General features: G+C 44.0%; 1 protein-coding gene across 1 annotated transcript in view; it reads right to left on the bottom strand.

Moving 5' to 3' along the window:
• XKR4 (XK related 4) overlaps positions 1 to 23,398 on the bottom strand; it is a 537,397-nt gene that overhangs the window by 171,963 nt on the left and 342,036 nt on the right. Inside the window, 1 exon segment of the mRNA XM_027773775.1 lies at positions 18,620 to 18,819. Coding sequence (XP_027629576.1) covers positions 18,620 to 18,819 — 200 coding nt within the window.

The raw sequence follows: 23,398 nt of genomic DNA on the forward strand, positions 1-23,398 counted from the left end.
CAATCCCTTCTCCTCCATTCTCCTCTCGGGACCTTGGGCATGCATGCACACGCACCTGGCGTGAGTTTTAAGCCACCGGGTCCGGGATGCGAACCGCGGTCGACTACGTGGGAGTCCAGTGACATAGCCATTACGCTAACTGCTGGTCCCTTCTACCTCCTTCTTAACAGTCTATTGTGTCTCCTCTTGCTGTTTCTGCTGTTACGTTTTTCAATCCGTTAGTTTTTGCCATGAAGTGCAGACATTCTGCGTATATTGGAGCCGGGGAGGGCATACAAAGGCTGTCCTTTTTTTTTGAAGAGTTATTTATTTTCAATTTTATTTATTTATTTAAATTTGACCAGAAGAGATAGAGAGAGAGAGAAAGTGAGAAAGCAAGCCACCAGGTCTAGAACTTGAACCATGGTTGGCCCTGTCCTTAATTACCACACCACCTGCTGTTCCCACAAAGTCCATCTTTCATAGTCTGTCTTGCTTCATTCAACATTAAATTTTCTATGTCTGCCCACTTTGTATCAAATGACAGGATCTCACTGTTTTTGTTTTGTTTTGTTTTGTTTTGTTTTAATGGCTGATAGTATTCCATAGTACGTATGTGCCACACTTTTTCAATCCAGTCATCCATTCTTGGGGACTTAGGTTGAGTCTATGTCTTAGCAACTGGGAATAACGCTACAATAAACAAGGATGTGCACGTATCTTTCCGACTGAGTGTTTTCTGTTCTTACAGTAAATACCCAGGAGTGAAGTTACTGAGTTGTATGGGAGAACTATATGAACGTCTTTCAGGAACTGCCATATCATTCTCCACAGTGGCTGTACTAATCTACATGCACACCCACGGTGTAGGAGGGTTCCCCTTTCATGACAGCCTCACCAGCTGTTTTTTTTTTTTTGATGACAGTCATTCTGACTGGGGTTAGTTCAGTGGTATCTCATTGTGGTTTTGATTTGCATTTCCCTTATGATAAGAGATGTTGAACTTTTTTTTTTTTGGAGAGATTTTCGCTATAGGGCGCGTGCACTCGCCAGACAGACAGAGAGAGACATAGAGACAGAAAGCGAGAAATCACCCCCCAGGGGGGATGGTCATGCCGCAATCCCTTCTCCTCCATTCTCCTCTTGGGATCTTGGGCACGCACACACACGCGCCCGGCGTGAGTTCTAAGCCACTGGGTCCGGGACGCGAACCGCGGTCGACTACGTGGGAGTCCAGCAACATAGCCATTACGCTAACTGCTGGTTCCCAACATTTTTTCATATTACCTTTTGGTCATTCATATGGAAAGTTGTCTGTTCAGTTCATTAGCCCACTTTTTAATTGTATTTCTTATTTTTTTTTGTGCGTAAGCCACTTGAGTTCCCTATATTATCTGTTTATCAGTCCCTTATTTGAAGCTTAGTTTGCAAATATTCTCTGTCATTCAGAGGCTTGTCTCTTCACTCTTGTTATTGTGCCCTTTGCTCTGCAGGACTTTTAGCCTGACCCTAAAGCACAGGCAATAATCCTCCAAATAGCAAGCATTTTGATTACTATTCCTAGTGGTTATTCTTAGTGTTTAGAAATAATAATTACAGTATGCTGATAGTCAGTCAAAGTGAACCTTGGCTCTGAGTTTGAGCACTGGCTAAGGGTCAAACAAATAGAAAACAAAGATGGGATTCTGCTTCCTTGAGATGCAAAGCGCTAAAACAACTGAAATTTGGAGAGGTTAGAGATTGGGGAAAGAGAAAAAAAAGAAAGAAAAGAAGAGAAAAAAAAGAAGCCATGGGAAAAGCCCAATGTTTTAGTCTGTTTCATCATTACAGAACAGAAAATACCCACGCTGGGTAATTTATAAGAATAGAGGTTTATTCAGGTCACGGTTTGAAGGTCCACTTCTGGTGAGGCTCTTCAGCATCCCAGCTTGGCAGGGGGCAGGAAAGAGTGGGCCTGTGCCCATGTGTGTCTCTCTCTGTGTAAACTCGTCAGCAATCAGTCATGGGGCCCCACTCTAATGTCTTTAATCCTAATCTCTTCCCAGAAACTCAATGTTCTTATGCCATAATTGAATCAAGGGTTGCGCCCTCTTAATCCCATTGCAATGGTTCAACTCATGCATTTTAGAAGGACTTAGACTCTAGCACCGAGGAACTGGGCATGCTCGGGGCCCTGTCTGCTGCAGACAGCCCTTTCTTGATACTTCTCGTTCCAAACAGGGGTAAACCAATGGCTCTCGACCATCGGCGCCTCTTCTCTCCACAGCTATCGTACATGTAATCAACCACACTATCTGTTCACACCTACAAGACCCAGCTCCTTCCCCTGCATCTGAACACATGTGGATGCTCACTCACACCTCAGAGAGAAGGAGGGGAGGAGAGGATGAGTGCTGAGTGGAAAAATACAAGGCTGGTGCTTGCGCTTGATTATTGGAGATAATTAAGTAGGACCTAAAAATAGTCAGGCCCTTTCTTTCATATTATGTTCAAAATGATTCAAATTCAGAGCTATTCACAGCTGTGCTGGGGCTGATATACCATACAGAGTTGATTTTGAGCACTTGAATCAGTGATAAGCAGATGAAACTTCTTTCTGTTCTTCTAAGTATAACTTGGTGTGGAGCCATGACCAGAGCCTATTGAACATGAACTAGAGATCAAGATTCTCGTGACCCCTGTGCTCCTGTAGCTTATTCTGCTAATATTTTTACATAGAATGCAGCCATATGGCCGACATGGCATGAGATTTTTGTGATTTTCTCCTTACAAAATTGTTGGTGACGAGTCTGTAAAACTGAACTCCATACAAGCATGTGCTGAGCAGTCCAGTAGTTTACTGTTTTATTGACTTGTTTGCTGCTATTCCCAAGGATCTCCAAGTACCGAACAAGGCGAAAACATAGACTCTAAGTAAAAAATCTAGGAAAATAGATTTTGGTAATTTGATTGGCTTCCACTTTTAAAAATCAGTTTATTTCTTTCTTCCATGAGTGAGAGAGACAGAGGAGACAGAGAGAGGCAGCATATCCATAGGGTCTGGATGCCAAAATCTACCCCCAGCTTCAGTGAGCCTGGGGTCATGGGCACGGGTGCACTCAGGGAGGTCTCCGGACATGAACAGGGACCCTTCCCTGGCAGAGCATTGCGTTTACCACTGCATGTTTCAGCCCAGCAGGGAGATATTTTAAGCATATATGCAAGGGGTTATCCTACTACTAGAGAGCTCTTTCAAGTATTAGGAACACAACAAATTATGTGTTGTAAACGCCACCAACACCATTGCTTTTTGGAGATTATTAGCACTGGTATTGCTAAACAGCCACAGACCAACTATCTCATCCCCTTGGTTTGGTTCACGTTGCTATCTTCTCTAATAAAACACCCTTTTTCTTTTTTTTTTGGAGAGATTTTCACTGTAGGGTGCGTGCGCTCGCCAGACAGACAGAGAGAGACATAGAGACAGAAAGCGAGAAATCACCCCCCAGGGGGGATGGTCACGCCGCAATCCCTTCTCCTCCATTCTCCTCTCGGGATCTTGGGCACGCACGCACACGCGCCCGGCGTGAGTTTTAAGCCACCGGGTCCGGGACACGAACCGCGGTCGACTATGTGGGAGTCCAGCGACATAGCCATTACGCTAACTGCTGGTTCCCAAACACCCTTTTTCTTGTAACTTCATCATGACAAAACATTAGGCATAGTTTGTGACCTGGCTCAAAGGGCACTCTTGAGGGAAGACTCCCCTAATTCTTTCAACATTCCCCAACTTGAACACCAGTGCCATGGCATTTCTGCCGGCCTTTCCAGAAGAGAGCAGTCCAGCTCAGCACGGGGCCTCCGTATGACCACCAGTAAGACATAGCACATTGGTTTATCATAGGTTTTTGGTCTTTTTGTCCTATTAGATCGAATTCTTTGAGGTCAGGAGCTATGCCATTTGTTTCTGCACCAGCCTCACCTGGCACAGGGCTTTGTCACAGCATGAATGCATATTTTTCTTCCAGTCAACAAACAGCACTATCGCCTACCATGTGCAAAGTGTGCAGCTCCACTCTGTCGTGGGGCAGGGGTGACAGCCTTTGAGTGCTGGCACTGTCACAGTGCCACTCTTGTTTGTGCAGCCTCTACTGAATTGGCCAGAGCCTGGGAAGAGAGGGCATGTTAACCTTCTTTCATCCCTCAGGGACTAGCAGTAAATGCTGTTGATTAAATGGAATATATTTAGAACACAAAAAAAAGAAGGAAAAAAAGTCACAGCTGTCCAATACAGAGGCTGCTGTTTCATAATTTTTATATGCTTTGGCTTTTCACAAGGTCTCTTTGGTCAGATTCTGGTTAAGTGGTTAAAAAACTTATGTCTGCTTTCCTTTCAATGTTCGTTCAAATCAAGTCTCTGAAGAAACTGCTCTTAGCGTTCTGTGTCTTGGGCTGTCTCAGTGACGCCGAGGTAGCACACTGCTCAGGCAAAGCCAAATGCACAGCAGATCACAGACTACACTCAGTTTCCTGGTCTACCTGAACAGTCCTGGCAAGGTCCTGTCTGGGTGGGAAGGCTGGAGAGGGTACTGCTGCATGAGACCCCATTGAAGGTCTTGTCTTTCTCTCTATATATCATTTGTTATTAAGAAATAAATAATATTTTTGTTTCATTAATAAGAAACTAGTGATACTTAATAGATTTAATGAAGTATATTAAGGTGGCTACATGAAACTCACAGGAGAAGAAATTAGTATACTTTTTGGAATCAAACACTTTCTACTCATATGGGGCATTAGTAAGATGCTCCTTCCCAAATCGTAAGATATTTGCCCAGTCCTCAGTCTCTGTCATATTTGTCACCATCACTGACTTCCTGGGCATTTGGATCAGAAGCTTGAGATGTTTCAGAATTCCTTGTAGGAAATGTCACATCATTGTCTTAGAATGACCAACCTGGCAGTACCAAAAGCCTTCAAAACCTGCTTGCCCTTGAATCTAGTTAATTTCATTTGTCAATATTTGTCTGTGAGAAAGAATTAAGACCCTCTGGAAAGAGTCAGTTCTTTTTTTTTTGGAGAGTTTTTTTTTGCTATAGGGCACGTGTGCTTGCCAGAAAGACAGAGAGAGACAGAGAGACAGTGGGAAATCAACCCCCAGGGGGAATGGCCATGCCACAATCCCTTCTTCTTCATTCTCTTCTTAAGATCTTGGGCACGCACACACACGTGCCTGGCGTGAGTTTAAGCCACTGGGTCTGGCACTTGAACCGCGGTCGACTACATGAGAGTCCAGCGACATAGCCATTACGCCAACTGTTGGTCCTGAGAGTCAGTTCTTAATGTGTTTATCGTAGCACTGGCTGTCCACTATTTATTATAGCAAATATAGATGATAAGTTAAGATTTCAGAAATAGAGACTACTTGAAAAAGATAATCCATAGTGTTAGTATCTTGTGCAGTCATTAAAAACTATGCAGAATTATGCATATATTGTCATAGACTTATTCTCACAATGTTTTATTAAAAAAGAGTATCTATTTTTGTTATCAAAAATGGTATCAATATTTTCATTCTATTTTAATATAATATGTATTAAAGCATGAAAGGAGTCTATAAAGATAGGCAACGGAAGATCAGGTTGTTGGGAAAGTCATGATGTCTTTTCTTCGGTCTTTCTATGCAAAAACGCAACGTGATTTTCCTGACAACCCGATCTAATCCCTAATTATTTATCAGTGGCAGATATTTTATTATTTATGAGTGGCAGAAAAATGATTTATGTTTTCTTTTCTGTGCATATTTGTGTTTTTTTATTTTATCTTCAATAGTATGCTGTAATAGATAATAGTAGAGATAAATAGAACAAAATAAGAATAAATAGTATATAGTAAAGAATAAGAAGTTAAGACTTAAAATTCCACATATGTAGCAGTTTTACAAACACAGTATTTGAGAGGGAACTTATACCCTTTGAGCTATATAAAACAACACTATGATTTTCCATGGAAACCTGTGAACATTCTGTACCACCGAGGCTAATTGAAACACCCGTAAAAAATGAAATAGCTTCTGAGCATGGTAAATCTATGTCAGAATTCTTTACTTAAAAATTTTTTAAAAAACATCTTTGTTGGGGCTAGCAGGTGGTATGGTGGTTAATAGGGTGCTGGACTCCCACATGACTGACTATGGTTTGAGTCCCAGACCTGGCAGCTTGTTTGCTTTCTCACTTTCCCTCTCTCACTCTATTCCTCTCTGGTCAAATTAACATAAATAAATAAAATGAAGTTAAATAAAATAATTCTTAAAAATATTTTTTGGGATAGGGTGTGTGTTCATCAGAGAGAGAAAGAGGGAAAGTGTGAAATCACCTCCCACTGGGAATGGTCATGCCATAATCCTTTCTCCTGCTTTCTCTTCACAGGATTTTGGGCACGCATGCACAACCATCATACCCTCCACGCAAACACCCACACATCACACACACACCACACACAAACATCAGGAGGGATTTTCAATCTGCTGGGTCCAAGACTCAAACCTCAGTTGACCAAATGGGAGTCCAGTACCTTAACCATCAAATCGACTGCTGACCCAACACCATCTACTGGGTTGTCGGAAAAGTCGTGATGCATTTTTCATAGAAAACTTAGAAAAAGCATGTCATGACTTCTGATAACCCAGTACATTACAGGATCTGTTTTATACTTTTTGCTTTCATGTACAGAGAACAATAATAATAATACATATGAATGAATAAAATTTCAAATGGCTATGGAACAAATAACAGAGTAAAGAAACAGGGAGAGTCTGAGGAGGGAAGATGGCTGTGGGTGTTAGAAGTGATGCTTGAGCTCAGCCTCGAGCTGGGAGAGATGAGCCCTGTGAAGGCCTGGGGAACGGCAGGACCGAGGACCAGCAAATACAAAGTTCCAAGAAGGAAGAAGATGTAGCAGGTCTAAGGCAGTGGATGACCAGTGCTGCTTGTCTGGTGCGAGTGAGAGGAAGAGTGGAGAGATTTGGAGGTTCCAGACCAGGGAGCCTGCTCACAACCTTATTACCAGAAGTTTGCACTTCTTTTAATTACACTGAAGAGTTACTGGAGAATTTCCTTTTTTTGGGGGAGGGTTTTTTTTTTTTTTTTTTTTTTTTTTGGTTTTTTTTGGAGGTTTTTTTTTTTTTTTTTTTTGGCTATAGGGCGCGTGTGTTCGCCAGACAGACAGAGAGACAGAAAGTGAGAAATCACCCCCCCCCAGGGGGGATGGCCAAGCAGCAATTCCTTCTCCTCCTTTCTCCTCTTGGGATCTTGGGCATGCACGCACATGCGCCCTGCATGAGTTTAAGCCACTGGGTCCGGGATTCGAACCGCAGTCGACTACATGGGAGTCCAGCGACATAGCCATTACACTAACTGCTGGTCCCCAGTTATTGGCGAATTTTGAAGAGGGAAGTAAAGTGGTGAAAGGGTCCCTTTGGCTGCTGTGTGGCAAACTGACCTCATGGAGATAGAGATGAAGCAGAATTCAAGCCCCTGGAGAAACTGGGCTGGTTGTGCCTTGGACCAGGATGTTTTCTTTTTCCTTTTTTTTTTTTAAAAAAAAATTAGTTTGATTCATTTAATTTAATTTATTATTATTATTATTTTAATTTCCTATAGGGCACACTTACTCATCAGAGAGAGACAGAGAGAGAAAGCAAGCCACCATATCCAGAACTCAAATCGTGACTGACCATGTGGAAGTCCAGCACCTTAACTACCACGCCACCTGCTGGCCCCAGGCCAGGGTGTTTTTAATGGAGGCAGTGAGGGATGTCAGGTTTGCAATGTATTCTGAAGGTAGAATAGACAGGACTTGTGGTTGGACAGAATACGGAGGTGAAGAAAAGAAAGAATCGGGACCAGCACTTGGCGTAATGGCTATGTCGCTGGACTCTCATGTAGTCGACTGTGGTTTGAGTCCTGGAACCAGTGGCTTAAACTCACACCAGGCACATGTGCGTGCTTGCCCAAGATCCCGAGAGGAGAATGGAGAAGGGATTGCAGTGTGGCCATCCCACCCACTCCCCCCCCCCGCCGGGGGGTGATTTCTTGCTTTCTGTCTCTCTGTCTCTTCTGTCTTTTCGGCGAGCACGCACGCCCTATAGCAAAAACCTCTCAAAAAAAAAATTTAAAAAAGGAAGAATCAAGGGCACCAGGTCCAGCTACAGTGGCATGAGCAGGAGGGCACAGCTGTGTGAGGGCAGAGGTCACATGGGAAACCCAGGTTTGGTTCCTGGCCTGACCTAAACAGACTGGGCATGATGGTGCATACCTGGGGCAGACTAGGAGACGAGGCCAGGAAGGACCACGGTGTGAAAAGACTGCCAGAAACACTTCTCTCTCTCTCTCTCTCTCTCTCTCTCTCTCTCTCCCTCTGCCTCTTTCCTTGGTGCTCTCCCTCTCTCTTTCTCTCTCATTAAAAGAAAATTAAAAATAGAAGACACTTTTTAGCTTGATTATTATCAGGAAATGCAAATTAAAATCACATTGAGATACCACTCATGGGTAGAATTAAGAAGATTCCCAGTGCCAAATTTTGGAGAGCATTTGGAACAATTTCAACACACACACACACACACACACACACACACACACACACGCATTCACACAGCATATTGGAATGTAAATTGTGCTACCCCCTCAGAAAACACATGGACATGGGGCTGGTAGGTGGTATAGTTTTTAGGTGCTGAGCTCCCACCTGGTTGGCTGTGCTTCAAGTCCTGGACCTGGTGGCTTGCTTTCCCTCTCTCTTTCTCTCTCACTCTGTTCCTCTCTGGTCAAATTAAAATAAATACAATTAAAGAAAATAATTTTTTTTTTTTTTAGAAAAAGAAAACACATGGATGTTATCTACTGAAGTTCAATGTACATATGCCCTGTGGCTTGGCATTTTCACCCTTAGATATTAACTCAACAGAAATATTTGTACATGTGTATCAAGTACATTAAAAAAATCCATAGTAATATTGATTGTAACACCCTGAACTGAAAGCAAACCAAGTGTCCATCAACAACTGTAGAATGGGGGACCAGCAGATGGCATAATGGTTATATTGTTGAACTCCTATGTAGTCGACCGTAGCTTAAGTCTCAGACCCAGTGGCTTAAAACTCATGCTAGGCATGTGTGCATGTGTGTGTGTGTGTGTGTCCAAAATCCCAAGAGAAGAATAGAATAGAGGAAAAGGGATTGTGGCGTGGCCACCCACCCTAAGGGGTGATTTTTCACTTTCTGTCTCTCTGGTAAGCACACGTTTCCTATAGGAAATGAAATCTCTCTTAAAAAAAAAAAAGAAAATGGATAAATACAACATATTGAGGTTTATTATTTTTTGTTTGTTTGTTTTGCTATAGGGTGCATGCACTCACCCAAGAGAGAGGAAAGAAAGAAAGAAAGAAAGAAAGAAAGAAAGAAAGAAAGAAAGAAAGAAAGAGTGAGACATCACCCCCTAGGGAGATGGCTACAACACAATCCCTTGTCCTTCAGTCTCCTCTTGGGACTTTGGGCATGTACAAACACATGTCCAGTGTGATTTTTCAAAAGCCACCAAGTCCAGGACTCAAATAGTGGAATTGACCATGTGGGACCCAGCCATCTTAACCTCTACCTGCTGGTCCTGTTGAGGTTTATTCTTACAATGAACTGTTACAGAGCAATGAAAAGGAATGGGTACAGATGGGTTCAACTCATAAGCATAAAGCATAAGCATTATCTCATAAGTATAATGCTGAATAGAAGCATCCAGGAATAGGCACATGCACACACACACGCACACATGTACACACACTAATGTCTGATCCGTTTATACAAAGCTCAAAACTGTGCAAACTACCCTACTTAGAACACTGGGTATGGTGGGGATACTGGGTACTGGTTAGCAGGAGTAAGAGCTACTGGGTCTATGACGCTGTGGGGGATCTGCTTTTGACCTTGTAGGAGTTTCTTTTAACTGTGTACATCTCTGTATATCTGTTATACTTCAAAACAAATATTTAAAAATTAAAACAAAACAGATACAGAGGATGTCAAGTGAAAAGAGGAGACAGAAGATCAAATAAATTTTTCTAGGAGTTTGTCTAGAAAGAGCAAGGAAGTGTGGTCATAGACGCCGTAGGTCTGCTTTTGTCTTTCGCAGAGATGGGCATGATGACAGCACGCCTGTTTATGCTGGTGGCAACGATCGGTAGAAAGGAAAAATGGGAAAGCAGAGCAGGGGAGAGAGGACGAGTTCACAAACAGGTGCCTAAACAGGTGAGGAAGGTGGAGCCAGGGCAGAAAAGGAAGGAGGGCCCTTGACAGGAGCAGGTGCTTAGAGGGAAGCCAGAGTAGAGGAGCATAGGGTGGGTTGGTGGATATGGCAGTAGAAAAATGAAGCTGTTCTTGTTTTATTGCTTTTATTTTTCACTGAAACAAGGAGTGGGGCCAGCGGAAACACGTGGTAACACAATCAGATCCATGTGGGACAGTCCTGGGTTCACGCCCTAGGGCCTTCCTATACACAGCAGGTGTACGAATGCCCAGGATCGGGAGCTGGCAGAGGCTGGGGGTAGATCGCAACATGAGGACCCCTTAGGGTATCTGTCTGTCTCTTTCAGAGGAGATAAATACATGACCTAAAAATAGCACATGAGGCCAATAGTTAAGAATGGAGGCAGGTCTTTGGAAGTGTGAGGAAGAAGAAACAGTTAATTTTTGAGCAGGAAAGTGAATTTCAAAGATAAAGTAAGCCTGCTGGGCAATGCCAAGTGACCACATGATGTCCGTGTCTCACAGTATGGAGAGACGTACCACTTGATGGATTCAGCTGCTCGTAGTTTCACGGGACACAGTCTCCGGGACCTCCAATTTGGGCGTTTTTCTCATAAGGAGTCTTTTTGAGACTTGAGCTTTTGCTCAGGAAGAGGTTTCATAGGAAAAGTAACTGAGCAGAATGAGGAGAGCAGGCCAGGTTCCTGTCTGCTGAGAGATAGGGCTCACCAAGGCTCTGCAGAACACATTCCCAGACTCCCCACCCAGCTGGCTGCCCTGGGGTTCTGCCGGTGGGTGGCACCGGGGGGAGTTGGGAAGAGAGGAGTTGGGAAGATTTTTTTCTGCCTCTGATTCAGATTGGTGTCCTGGGACCCCTGGACCTTTGAGGCCCCTGCCTCCAGCCTCCAGCTTCTTTTGGACTCCCAGATCCAGCCTTGCCATCCCTAGGTCTCGTGCCCTCCTGACAGGAACATTCCAGACGTGCCATGCTCCCTCCTGCCTGGCTTGCTCCACAGCAGCCACTGCGGTCACCCAGCAGGCTGCACCCGACCTGGAAGTCTGCACACTCTCACCTTGTTCCTGAAACTCTAGGGTAGGAACTTTCTTTTCTTTATTACAAATCTCTTGATTTGTGAACATCTGCTTTTCATCCTTTCAGCCACCCAGCACCTGAGCAGTCAGTTCCCTGATCTCAAAGTTTTCTTTTTGAAATATCTAGCATGTTCTATTTTCCTGGTCATGGGATGGTTCTCTCAAGGACACATCAATCACAAAAGCAAAAAAGCAGCAACAAAGTTCCAATGGCAAAGTGAGTGAGTGGTTGGCGCTCATTGCTGGACGAGGTGCAGAGAGCTTAGAAAGCACTGTGCGTGGAAGGGCCCGTGGCCGCACAGCGCAGGGGATGGTCAGGGCGTCTCCAGATGCACAGCATTCTAGGAACGCACTGCCTCCTCGGCCCCTCCACAAGGTCCTGATGCGGTGACGCTACCCTGCCCTGACCCTACTCAGTCTCCTCACAGCTGTCAACAGCCACGATGTAGAAGCAACTCTGTTACCGTGCTCATCTTGCACCAGTTTACATGCTGTCTGATTAAACTCGCTAAGTTAAACCAAGTACAGTAAGCTGAAATTTGCAAAAAACAGACTTTGAAGATGAGCAGTTTCAGAAACCCAAGTTGACTCCTGCTGAGTGTTCAGCTCCGCATGAGGAGACGCCTCTGCTGGGCTTTGCTGGGCTCGGTGGGGACTAAAAGTGACCTGTTCGGCATGAACATTCAGCGGACTAAGGCATCGAAAAGACCATGCTACAGAGGGAACAGAGTGTGCCCACCAGAGCCTGAAAGCCGAGCTTTTTGTTCTTGTCTTTTTCTAAAAGCTTATTTATTTACTTCATCCATGAGTAAGACAGAGAGACATCATCGCCAACAAAGTCCTGATGCTACAACCCACCCCAGCCTCCAGATACCCTGGATCATGGGCAAGCGTGTGCCTCGTGGACTCAGAAAAGTCTCTGGACTTGAACTGAGAACCTTCCCACATGGGATTGCCTTGCACAGCATGGTGTTTTGCCACTGTACCACCACCTGGGCCCCAGTATTAGTCTTATGACAACAAACAGGTTCCCTGGTGAGGGGTGGACCCTGTGGCATGGTTGAATGTGGTCAATAAGCAAAGGCAGATCTGAGCAGAGACCAGCATGTCAGGGAGGGTGAGAGGCCAGCTGCCCCTGACAGGCCTTCCAACGCAGCACTGGGAGTCAGCACTGTCCAATCCTGGACATGGGCTGTTCATGCAGAGGCTATGCAGCCCCGACTGCGGGAGACGGGAGCTAGAACCACTCCTGGGGCCCCTCTCATCTTACATTATTCCATCAAGACTTTGGGACTGCTCGTTCTGGTACCACTACCACCCAAACAGCCAGATGTTTCTGAGTTTGTTTGGCTGCATTGTTTATAATATCACATCACTCGTTTTTAGCAAAAAGTGGACTTTCTTTGGACACATTTTGCACAAAGCTTCACACACCATCATGCCCACAGTAGACATTCAGTAAACGTGTGAATTAACTAACTAAAATAGCAGCGGCAATGCAGCTAGGTCTGGAGGGGCTTAGAACATAGTCCCACTTGCAGGTTGGCACTCTTGCCTGCACTTTTCCTCCTCTGCAGAGATCCAGTTGTAGAGCCAGCACATTCTGAAGACAGAGGCATGTGACAGAGGGGGGACAGGGTGGGCATTGGGGTAGCTGGTTCTCCCTTCTCTAACCTGAGCCATGCAAGGAGAGGAGCCCCTCACTATTTTACTATGAAGTAGAGCAATTCGAAATCTAGTGATTTAGATCTGGAGCATCTCACCAGATGTGACAAATGAGGTAGTTTTCATGATTCGGGGATGTCTTAGTCACCCTAGTTAGCAGGTGACAGTGTTTGCTGATGTCTGAGGACAGCCCCTTACTTCTGACTTCCTCAGAAGCTTCCCAGGATGTAAGACAGGAGAATAACTAGAAGCACACTCCAGCCCCCGTTTCCTCTCTTCCTTTCACAAGATATTCAGGCTAAGCTGTTGGCAAAAGGGGCAATGCATGCGCTTTTGGGAATATGAAGAGACGAGAATAGATGTAGGTAGGTGATTATTTCTCCCGGTATGGCAAAGTTTTCCTGGGCGTGTGCACTGTGGGAAAAACATTTACTCAGCACATTCTGGCTAAATGAAATTAGAAAATGAGATTTCCCAAAAGTAACACATGATGGTGGAATTAGAAATGAAAAACTAAATCCTTCTAGAAACAATGGGAAATTTGGGCTGGCAGGCTGCCCCATTAAGTAAAGGCCTGAGTTTTTGGTTGCTGCTTGTTGTGCCTAGAAGGCTCTTTTACAAGGCAGCATCTCTACAGAGTGACTGTGCAGGCACGCACTTGGCTGCGGCTTACACACGCTCACTGGGGGGGTCCCGCGCTCTGCTGCGATCCTGCACAGCATTCCAGACCACGCCGGTAAACATGCCCTTGGACCCCAGGGGGCGCTAGATGACATTGCTTGGCTGGAGACAAAGTGTTTGCCATAGGTTGTGCTTGAATGAATATCTCCTCTGCCAACCCTGGGAGGCTGGGGATACACACTACCAAATAGAGTTGGGTGGTCACAAAACTGGAAGTGACTTGAGATGTCCTCTAGTCCAGCCTGTCCTTTTACAGGCTTTCAGGGTGATCCAAAAGGTGACCTTCTTGAGTACACCATGCACATGTGTGCCATGATCTGGGACTGGCTGAGCATGGAGGTGGATAGTGATATTAGGACGCTGTTGTTGGGGATCTCTCTCTGTCTCTTTTGCTCATGGAAGAGATAAATCTTTTTTTTTTTTTTTTTTTTTTTTTTAGGCTTGACAATTCTCTCTTCATGATGGTTCTTTCACTCCCTTTCTAACAGATACTTTTATTCAAATCTTATGACCTTAAATTTGGGCTATTTTCTTATGTTGTTTTCACATGCCAACAAATGCTTTGTCAGTTATTTCTCTGCTCTAAAAAGCAGGTCCCATCTGAGAGCGCCTCAATCAGAATCTGCATTTTTATAAGATTTCTGGGTAGATGTTATTATGCAGATTAGATTCTAAGAAGCCCTGTGCTATGTGCTAGGGTCTTTCCCAAATACGTGGCATGCATTGTATCAATTAATGGTCACAGTCCTGAGAACTGGGTACTATGCCTCTCCTCCGGCACACATGGGCAAACTGAGGCTTAGCAACAGAAAGAAAGTTGCCTGGCCTGAGGTCACAGTTTGACCTCAGTTTGGATGGGCAGTCAGGACCGGTCACTCTGAGGAAGTTCAGCTTAATTCTGGAAGATAAGAATTATTGAGACTAAGAAAGAGAAGATGGAGATATTCTGCCCTGAGGTGGGAAAGAAATGAGAATATTCTCAGAGCAAAGAGGACAGTATGAATGCAAAGAGGAGAATGGGATGATAGAAAAGCCTTTGTTATTTGCTCAGGAATCTGGCTTTAATTTCAGTGAGTGCCAAGGGGCATACTGAGGGCTTTGATGCCTGAGGAAAGATTAGAGATTAAACGGCATGTTCAGCTGCTACAGGGAGAATGGAAGGATGGGCGACAGTGGAAGGGAAGGGGCAAGCTGATCTTGAGGGTGTGGCGGTGCTGTGGGTGGGTGACTTGGGAGTGCAGTAGAAATGAGGTGAGATGATGAGTTTGAGATGTTGCTTGGGTAAAGGACCGACGGGCCTGGACCACATCTTACTGAACACTTCTAATGCCAGGACACTGTCCTCGGCCTGGAGACTAACGGGGGCACCGTCTCCATCTTGCTCATCGAGCCGTCTTCTTCCCTCGCTCTGTCTCTCTTTCCTTCCAGCATCCCTTCCTTTCTCTCAACATCCCTTTCCTTTTTTCTCTCTAGGTGGGGATATGACATGAAGGTTGGAAGACCATAACAACATGTAGGCTGGATGCCCTGGCAGTGCAGGGGCTCCCCTGCATGGTCTTGGCTCTGGGTGTGGTGAGACCTCCTGGAGTGTATCTCACACTCCAGAGACAGCCAGTCACAGCGAATCCCAAATCTAGCGAAGGGCAGTTTGTGCCTTACAGTGTGTCCAAGGCGACGGTGTGGAGAGAAAAGACCTGACATTCGGGTTTGAGGCTTAACTCTTCCCTGATTCCTGGTGTCAGAACAGAAGCCACAGCATCCTTCCTGGGCCCAGACAAACTGAGGAGCAGTGCCCTTCAGCAGTTCTCCCCTCAGCCTGGCAGCCTGCAGCCCAGCGAGGTGTCTCTGACTTAATGACTCAACACAGAAAGAGCTGAGAGGGGATTTTCACGGCTAACAGTGTCTAACTGACTTCCACAAGGAGAATACAGTTTTTAGTATCGGTTTTAAAATGTCATAATTCTTGTTGGGTTTTCTTATTGTTTTTAAAAGCATGTCCTTCAGAGAGTGGTAAATGGTTGAAATTAGGTTTAAAAAGCAATTTTCTTCTACTATAAAAAAAAGAGTGAAATTATTATTTATGTCTAAAATACATACTCATGTAACAAAATAATTTGTGGACTTAAGGCTATTCTTTATCTGCTAAAGAAGAATACTTTAGAGATTTTAATTCAGAGCTATGTGGAAATACTCCATAGATTTTATGCTTATTGATTATTTGCATTCAAAGCAGAGAGCTGTGATTTTACATTTAAATCCCCTCAATTTTTTACTACTAAAGATGTATAAAAATACATGTCAAACTAAGCCCTTTTATCATGTTTATTTCTCTTTTCCTAGAGGGGAAAAGCTCTGTTCTTAGAACTCACATCAATTTAATTTGTAAACTGGTTCATTTGTAAGTGGGATCATTTATCACCAGCGGGGTATTTTCTGCCTCTGAAGATTGATTTCTCTTCCAAATGTTAAAGGAATTAGATGCGTTGCCTGAGCTGGTCTTCATTTGCTGGAGTGCTGGTTATCATCATTTTTTGTCAGGTATTTTTATTTTTTGGTCTTATGATTCCACCTTCTGCTTTCCTTTCACAAGATCATCCTAGTAGGCTCCGTCCCCATTTGCGCTCCGTCACTGGCATCGACCCTAGGGATCTTGTCATCAGTCTTTCTGTGATTGCTGTGGGGGTGATGAAGAATGTGGTTTCCCTACAGTGTCCAGAAGGCGAGGCCTGCATTGGCCAAAGGCGAGGCCTGGCATACAAAGTCTACTGCGTGGCTGACATGAGCATGTGCAGCTTAGTGGGTAAATGGGACACCAGGTACCAGGGAAAGGCTCAACTCAAAGAAAACCCACGTTTTTGGTTCCTGTAACTAGAATGAATAAGCTGATAAAGACTAACGGTTGCCTTTCCTGATGTTATTTCCGGTGAACTTTCACATAAAGTTCTCAAGCTGATCTCCATTTCTTAGACCCTCTCTGTTTCCTCCTCAGTCTCCAAGGTTGTTGGGAAGAAAATGTTGCCTTGATTTTTCTAAATATTTTTTAAAATCTGTAGAGACACTCAGTCACCTTGGGCCACAGGAACGTGACGTACAACCCTTCATGTTCTTCTGAGTGTCTGATACATTGCCAGGTTGTCTGCAGATGAGCACCAGATTCTTCGACAGCAACTTAGTTTGATGTTGTCTTTGGATTTCACTTGTGTCTTTGTTTACAGACCCTGTCTAAGCATTTCCTGGCACTGTATGCCTATTGGGCATTGTTGGTTCCAAGACAGGATAGCGCTGTCAAGGAATTTGTAGATCATCTTGTTTAATTTGCTATCTTTACATTGGAGGGATGTGTGCTCAGACAGATTAAGTGGCTGTATAAGGTCTTATCACAAGGTAGTGAGTAACCACAGCTGGGGCCTTTGTATGTCTAGCCCCTGGTCTTTCACACCTAAACCCCACTGCTTACAGTCACCCACACCTTATTTATATGACTTCCTTCCTAACCTGTGCCTGTATCTTCTCTTTCCTTGCAATTTTAGTCTTCACTGAAGTTATTCCACAGAATTTCAGTATATAGAGAGATGAACGGTGGTGGAAATTCTGGTATAGAAGGGATTCACTACCTTAAAAATATATAAATACCCTTCTTATCTCGTCAGTTCTTCTAATGAAAACAGTATTCTGAATTTCTCCCAGAATGCAATACAGATCTTCCCTCACTTTCTCTTTCTTCCAGCTTGCTTTCTAGCCTTTGAGATGTGTCCCCCCCCACTTTGCCCCCCATGGATCTCTTTGACAACTTCTCAAACTTCTTGACCTGAAGTTATTCTAATGTGAAGCCAGGGTAGGGCCAAGAATCTACAAATAAGTGGGTCAGTAGCTACCCGTGCACCTTCTGCCTTTCATTTCTTATAAAGCACACCCTAACTGCCACCCCAAACTGGAGCAATCAGCCTACGTTAATATGATCCTTGCAGTAAGAAGTCACAGGGATGTCCCCCAGCCCAACCAGATCCAGTCTGGAGTTGGAATGTGACTGAGAACGTGGTAGCAATGTGTGTGTACGGAGGGACTCATGGAGGGCGCTTCTGAGGTTCAAACACAGTGAGCACATTGCACGTTAACCATTTGACAGCATCTGTTAAGTTACAGGATTGACACATAACTAGGAAACACTTTATTTAGAAAATGCCCTCTTCGCTATCATCACTCCACCCATTTATTCACCTAACTACCCACCGGTCTGTCTAACCTTCTTGTTGCCTCATTCTAGAGTAGAAAGGATTTGAGCAGCAGGGCCCAAGGAAGTATCAGGGCAGCACTGTTAAGAATGAAATAGTCTGACACCATCATACAAGACAAGACACACACTATTAATCTGATAATAATGTTCATTTAAAAAAACTTTGTAGTGTATCAAAAATTTAGTATTAAATGTTTACAATAGTTTTTTCCAAATGACCTTTGTTAAAATATGAGAGTGATCTTTACATTTCCTTTTACTTTCTCAATGTTGAAAGGAAATGGTAAGGATTATTCTCCTATCTTATATTTATATAATATAGATGTATATACATTATATTTTATTTATTAAAGAGAGCTCTATTGTTCTTTGTAAATTTTAGAAATTATTCCATCATAAAAACCAGAAAACCTCAGTTGACTGACTTTATCTCCATATTGACCGAGTATAACATCATAAAGATTTTATCTTTTCTACTAGGAGGGCAGCTGGAGGGCAGAAAGGAATCATCTTTGCCTTAGCTAGCTATGACAAGTACCAGAGAAGAAAGTATCAGGCAGCGCTCATAGATCCAATGGAAAACAGCAGACATTCAACAGGCCTGTGTCAACAAAGGGTGTTAGGACAGTTCCTGGTTTGTTACAAAAGAATCCAATCTTTTCCCAAATTCGGAACCCACATTGTAAGCCCTTACCTTGGAGGGCCTGCAAGCTGTGAGTCTGTACGATGATGCAGAGCTGCAGGACCAGCTGAGGAGCACTTTCCAGAAAGGTGGCGAGCAGATGCAGCATGCTCACGTCGGCATACTCATACACCATTTTCCAGTAAAACCTCCATCTGTCATTCTCCCCACTCTGTCGACTCCGAATACCTAAGTATATTGTGTGGAAATATCTAGAAAGAAAACAGAGAGAATAAGAAAGAGATGAGTGATAATTCTTAATTCCAAAACTTTGGGGTTGTTTGTTTCTTTCCTGCAAGCCACTGTACGCAAGCATGCACACAAAATAATTATGCTGGTGGTTTCTGAGCTATAGCCTGACAGAGTTAGCTGCTTCAGAGTACCCCTCTTTTTACACCCTCACTTTGAGAAGACACTGCGATTTTAATTCTCATTAAAGGGATTCCACAGATTTAAAATATGATCAGTGAGGCGAAATATGGTGGAAATTCTGGTGAAGAAGCGTTCACTACTTTAAAAATCCTCATATAGCCTTTTCATCTGCTCACTTACTCTATGCGCTCACCAGTGTCCATGGGGTGGATCTCTCTTAGGACACTGTGCAAATCCGAAGTTCTAAAATGTCTGCACTTGCAAATCCTCCGTCTGTCCTTTCTCTTTTTTTTTTTTTGGAGAGATTTTTCACTGTAGGGCGCGTGCGCTCGCCAGACAGACAGAGAGAGACGACAGAAAGCGAGAAATCACCCCCCAGGGGGGATGGTCACGCCGCAATCCCTTCTCCTCCATTCTCCTCTTGGGATCTTGGGCATGCACGCACACGCGCCCGGCGTGAGTTTTAAGCCACCCGGTCCGGGACACGAACCGCGGTCGACTACGTGGGAGTCCAGCGACATAGCCATTACGCCAACTGCTGGTTCCCTGTCCTTTCTCTTTAACCATCTTCCTTTTTCCTTTTTCCTTTTTTGCTAGAGGGCACATGTGCTCCACAGACACAAACAGAGAGAGGGAGTAAGCACCCCCTGCCCCCCAGGAGTATGGTCACACAGCAACTCCTTCTCCGTCTTGCTTGCTCTTCAGGATTTTGAGCTTGCACATACATGCCCCGGAATTTCCCTTGAGCAGCCCGGTCGAGCATCTGATTGACCATGTGGGATCCAGCTGCCTTAGCCTTAAGGCCACAAAGCTGGCCTTGTCTCCTTTCATTTCTTTTAAGTGCCAGGGGGCGTGTATGCTCACTGGAGAGAAAGACAGACAGACAGACAGACAGAAAGCACCCCCTCCGGTGTGATCATGCCGCTGTCTTTTTTCCTCCATTTCTCCATTCTGTCAGAACCCCAGGCATGCACCTACAGATAGCCAATGTGTTTTTCAAGCCACTGGGGCTGGGATTCCAGTCTTAGTTGGCCATATGGGATCCAGCTCCCAATACACAGGGCTTAATTTGTGTGATAGTATTATCTCTCTTCATGTCTTTTTATTTATTTATTTTTTGACTTGTCAGAGGGAGTATGTGCTCACCAGAGAGATGGAGAGGGAGAGGGGAAGTAGAAAAGTACCCCTTTCCCTTGGGACACAAATCCCTTCTTTTCTCCCCCCTTTCGGAGTTTTGGACTGTACATACACATTGCCAGCATGGTTTTCAAGTCACTGGGTCTGGGACTCAAACCATGTGATTGGCCATGTGGAATCTGACTGCCTTACCCATCAGGTCACAGGCTGGCTTGTATTTTTCTTTTTCTTTTTTGAGAGGTTTTTGCTATAGGGCGCATGCACTCGCCAGACAGACAGAGAGAGACAGAGAGACAGAAAACGAGAAATCACCCCCCAGAGGGGATGGTCACGCTGCAATCCCTTCTCCTCCATTCTCCTCTCGGGATCTTGGGCACGCACGCACACGCGCCCGGTGTGAGTTCTAAGCCACCAGGTCTGGGATGCAAACCACGGTCGACTACGTGGGAGTCCAGCGACATAGCCATTACGCTAACTGCTGGTTCCCAAGCTGGCTTGTATCTTTTGAAAAGTTTTTTATTACTAAAAATTCCAGACATATCCAGAAAGGGGAACAAAACAGGGCAATGACTCTACTCTACCCTCCACCCAGATTAAGTAAGTAACAACAGATTGTCACTCTATTTTCATTTACACCTCCACTTACTCCCTGCCACTAAATTATTTTGAAGCAACCCTAGAATCAAGGCATTTCATCTGTAACTATTTTATCAAAAATAATTAAAAAGCCAGTATGTTTACCATACTTACAAATAATTAGGATAATTTCTTAATATTGTCTAATATTCAGTGTTCATATTTTTCTGAGTATTTTGATTTCTTAGCAGGGTTTTAAAACGCAACCACAACAAGGTCCACACATAATTATTTGGTATGTACCATAAGCCTCTTTTATACCATGGATTCCCCTTCCATCTTTTTTATTATTATTTCTTGCATATTGATTGTCTTGATTTTGATTATTACAATCACATAGTATGATTTTGATTATAGTATTCACATATAACCTACCTGTCCTTTGTTTTCTGTAAGTGGGTAGGTTAGCGTTAGAATTTGGATCAGATTCAAGATGGATCACTTTTTGCAGGTAAAATTGTGTACTTTCACTGGAGGCATATCACAATTATTTATTTATTTTTTGGAGAGGTTTTCGCTATAGGGTGCGTGCACTCGCCAGACAGACAGAGAGAGACATAGAGACAGAAAGCAAGAAATCACCCCCCCAGGGGGGATGGTCACGCCACAGTCCCTTCTCCTGCATTCTCCTCTCAGGATCTTGGGCACGCACACACACGCGCCTGGCGTGAGTTTAAGCCACCGGCTCCAGGATGCAAACCGCGCTTGACTACATGGGAGTCCAGCAACATAGCCATTACGCTAACTGCTGGTTCCCAAGGTGTATCATAATTCGTTGTTCTTTTTTAGGAAGTTATTATCCATTGACCATATTACATTCAAGGTTGCAGAATGGTGATATTCTGAGTCTTATCACTTTTCTTTATGTATTAACTAGACTATTTATCCAGCCTTAGTCAACATCTCCGTGGTATTTGGTTATTTGATGCTTGGTCTCTAGCAAATCTCCTAAGAAAGGCACATAGAGCCAATAGTCTCTGAATTCTCACATATTAGTAACAGTAAGGGGTTATCGATCTTGTCCTGGACGGGAATAAATAGTCCTTGGGTTACACAGACCCCAAAGTTTCACCTCTTTCATTTCTAGAGTCTGTGAAAGACCTACACTTATCTGATCCAAAGGTTCTCAGACGTCAAGAGCACAGGATAGTATGAATACAGCAAGAAAGTGCAAGCGAAAAGCCTGGGTATTGTTTTCACTGAAATGAAAATTCCGTGCATATTCCAAGCAAGAACCAAGATACACAGGGATTGCTTAACATCTCTCTTTACCTTACAGTTTCCACCTTTAAAGGAAGGAAATAATAGCACCAACCCATTTGATCTGAGAGTTAAATGCACAGACCCTGTAGATAGAAGGCATTCAATAATTGTGAGTTCTTACTATTAATTGACTTTGAGCCTTCTAATGGGTTCAATCTCTCCCATCATAAAACCTGATGATCCCTCCCCCAACCCCCACTGCCTAGAAGACAAGCAGTGAACTCAGACATGCAAATAAAGACATTGAAAGCCTTGGTTTTAGCCATTCTAATGTAACCTTTGGCGTCTTCCCCAGTCCTGGAGCCTGTGTTCCACCAGGTTCAAGTCCTTGGTCCTCCTTTAGTAGGAGTCTACACCCCACACCTTTGTCATGGTGGTGGTTCTCTCACTCTGGTGCCTCTTCAGGCACCTCATCACCCTAGAATTTCTACTTTATAAGACTCAAGGATCACCTTTTCTGACCTCTTTTTCACACCCAGAGAGAACTGATCATTCCATTGTTTGTACCCAAACTATTCTTATTAGACCTGACCAGGGGAAAAATACATTTTTGTATTTATTTATTTGTAATGTCATCTTATATACCAGAATATAAACTCCCACAAGGGGAAAAAGATGATGTCATTGGTACCCGTCTATGACTTCGACTGTGATGATTCATAGGCATTCAATTAATTTGTGTGATTTTATCCACATGTTTAAAACATGCAATATTTGCAATTTTATATTTTTTCCAAGGGAAATAGGAAGTCCCTGGAGAGTTTTGAACAGAAAAGAAAGGAATCTGACTTGCATTTTAACAGGCTTGGTTACTGCATAGAAAATACAGGGGAGTAAGGCAAGGAAGAAAACAGAGAGTTGGCAAAAAGACCATTGCCATAACTCAGGTGAGACATGGTATTGGCCTTGCTGAGGGTGCCAGCGGTGTTGGCAGAGAGAAGGCGTCAGAGTCAAATCTGTCATTTCTTTCTCTTTTTTGAGAGGTTTTTACTATAGGTCGCGCGTGCTCGCCAGAAAGACAGAGAGAGAGAGAGAGAGAGAGAGAGAGAGAGAGAGAGAGAGAGACACAACGCCCCGCCAGAAAGACAGAGAGAGAGAGAGAGAGAGAGAGAGAGAGAGAGAGAAAGTGAGAAATCACCCCCCAGAGGGGATGGCCATGCCACAATCTCTTCTCCTCCATTCTTCTCTCGGGATCTTGGGCACGCACACACACGTGCCTGGCGTGAGTTTAAGCCACTGAGTCTGGGACCTGAACCGCGGTTGACTACATGGGAGTCCAGTGACATAGCCATTACGCTAACTGCTGGTCCCAAATGTATCATGAACAGAGCAGAGATGCAATTACATTTCGAACAAATAAACAAATGAGTACATGTTCCACTT

Source organism: Tupaia chinensis, unplaced genomic scaffold (assembly GCF_000334495.1).
Source record: "Tupaia chinensis unplaced genomic scaffold, TupChi_1.0 Scaffold000046_3, whole genome shotgun sequence".
Taxonomy (NCBI): domain Eukaryota; kingdom Metazoa; phylum Chordata; class Mammalia; order Scandentia; family Tupaiidae; genus Tupaia; species Tupaia belangeri.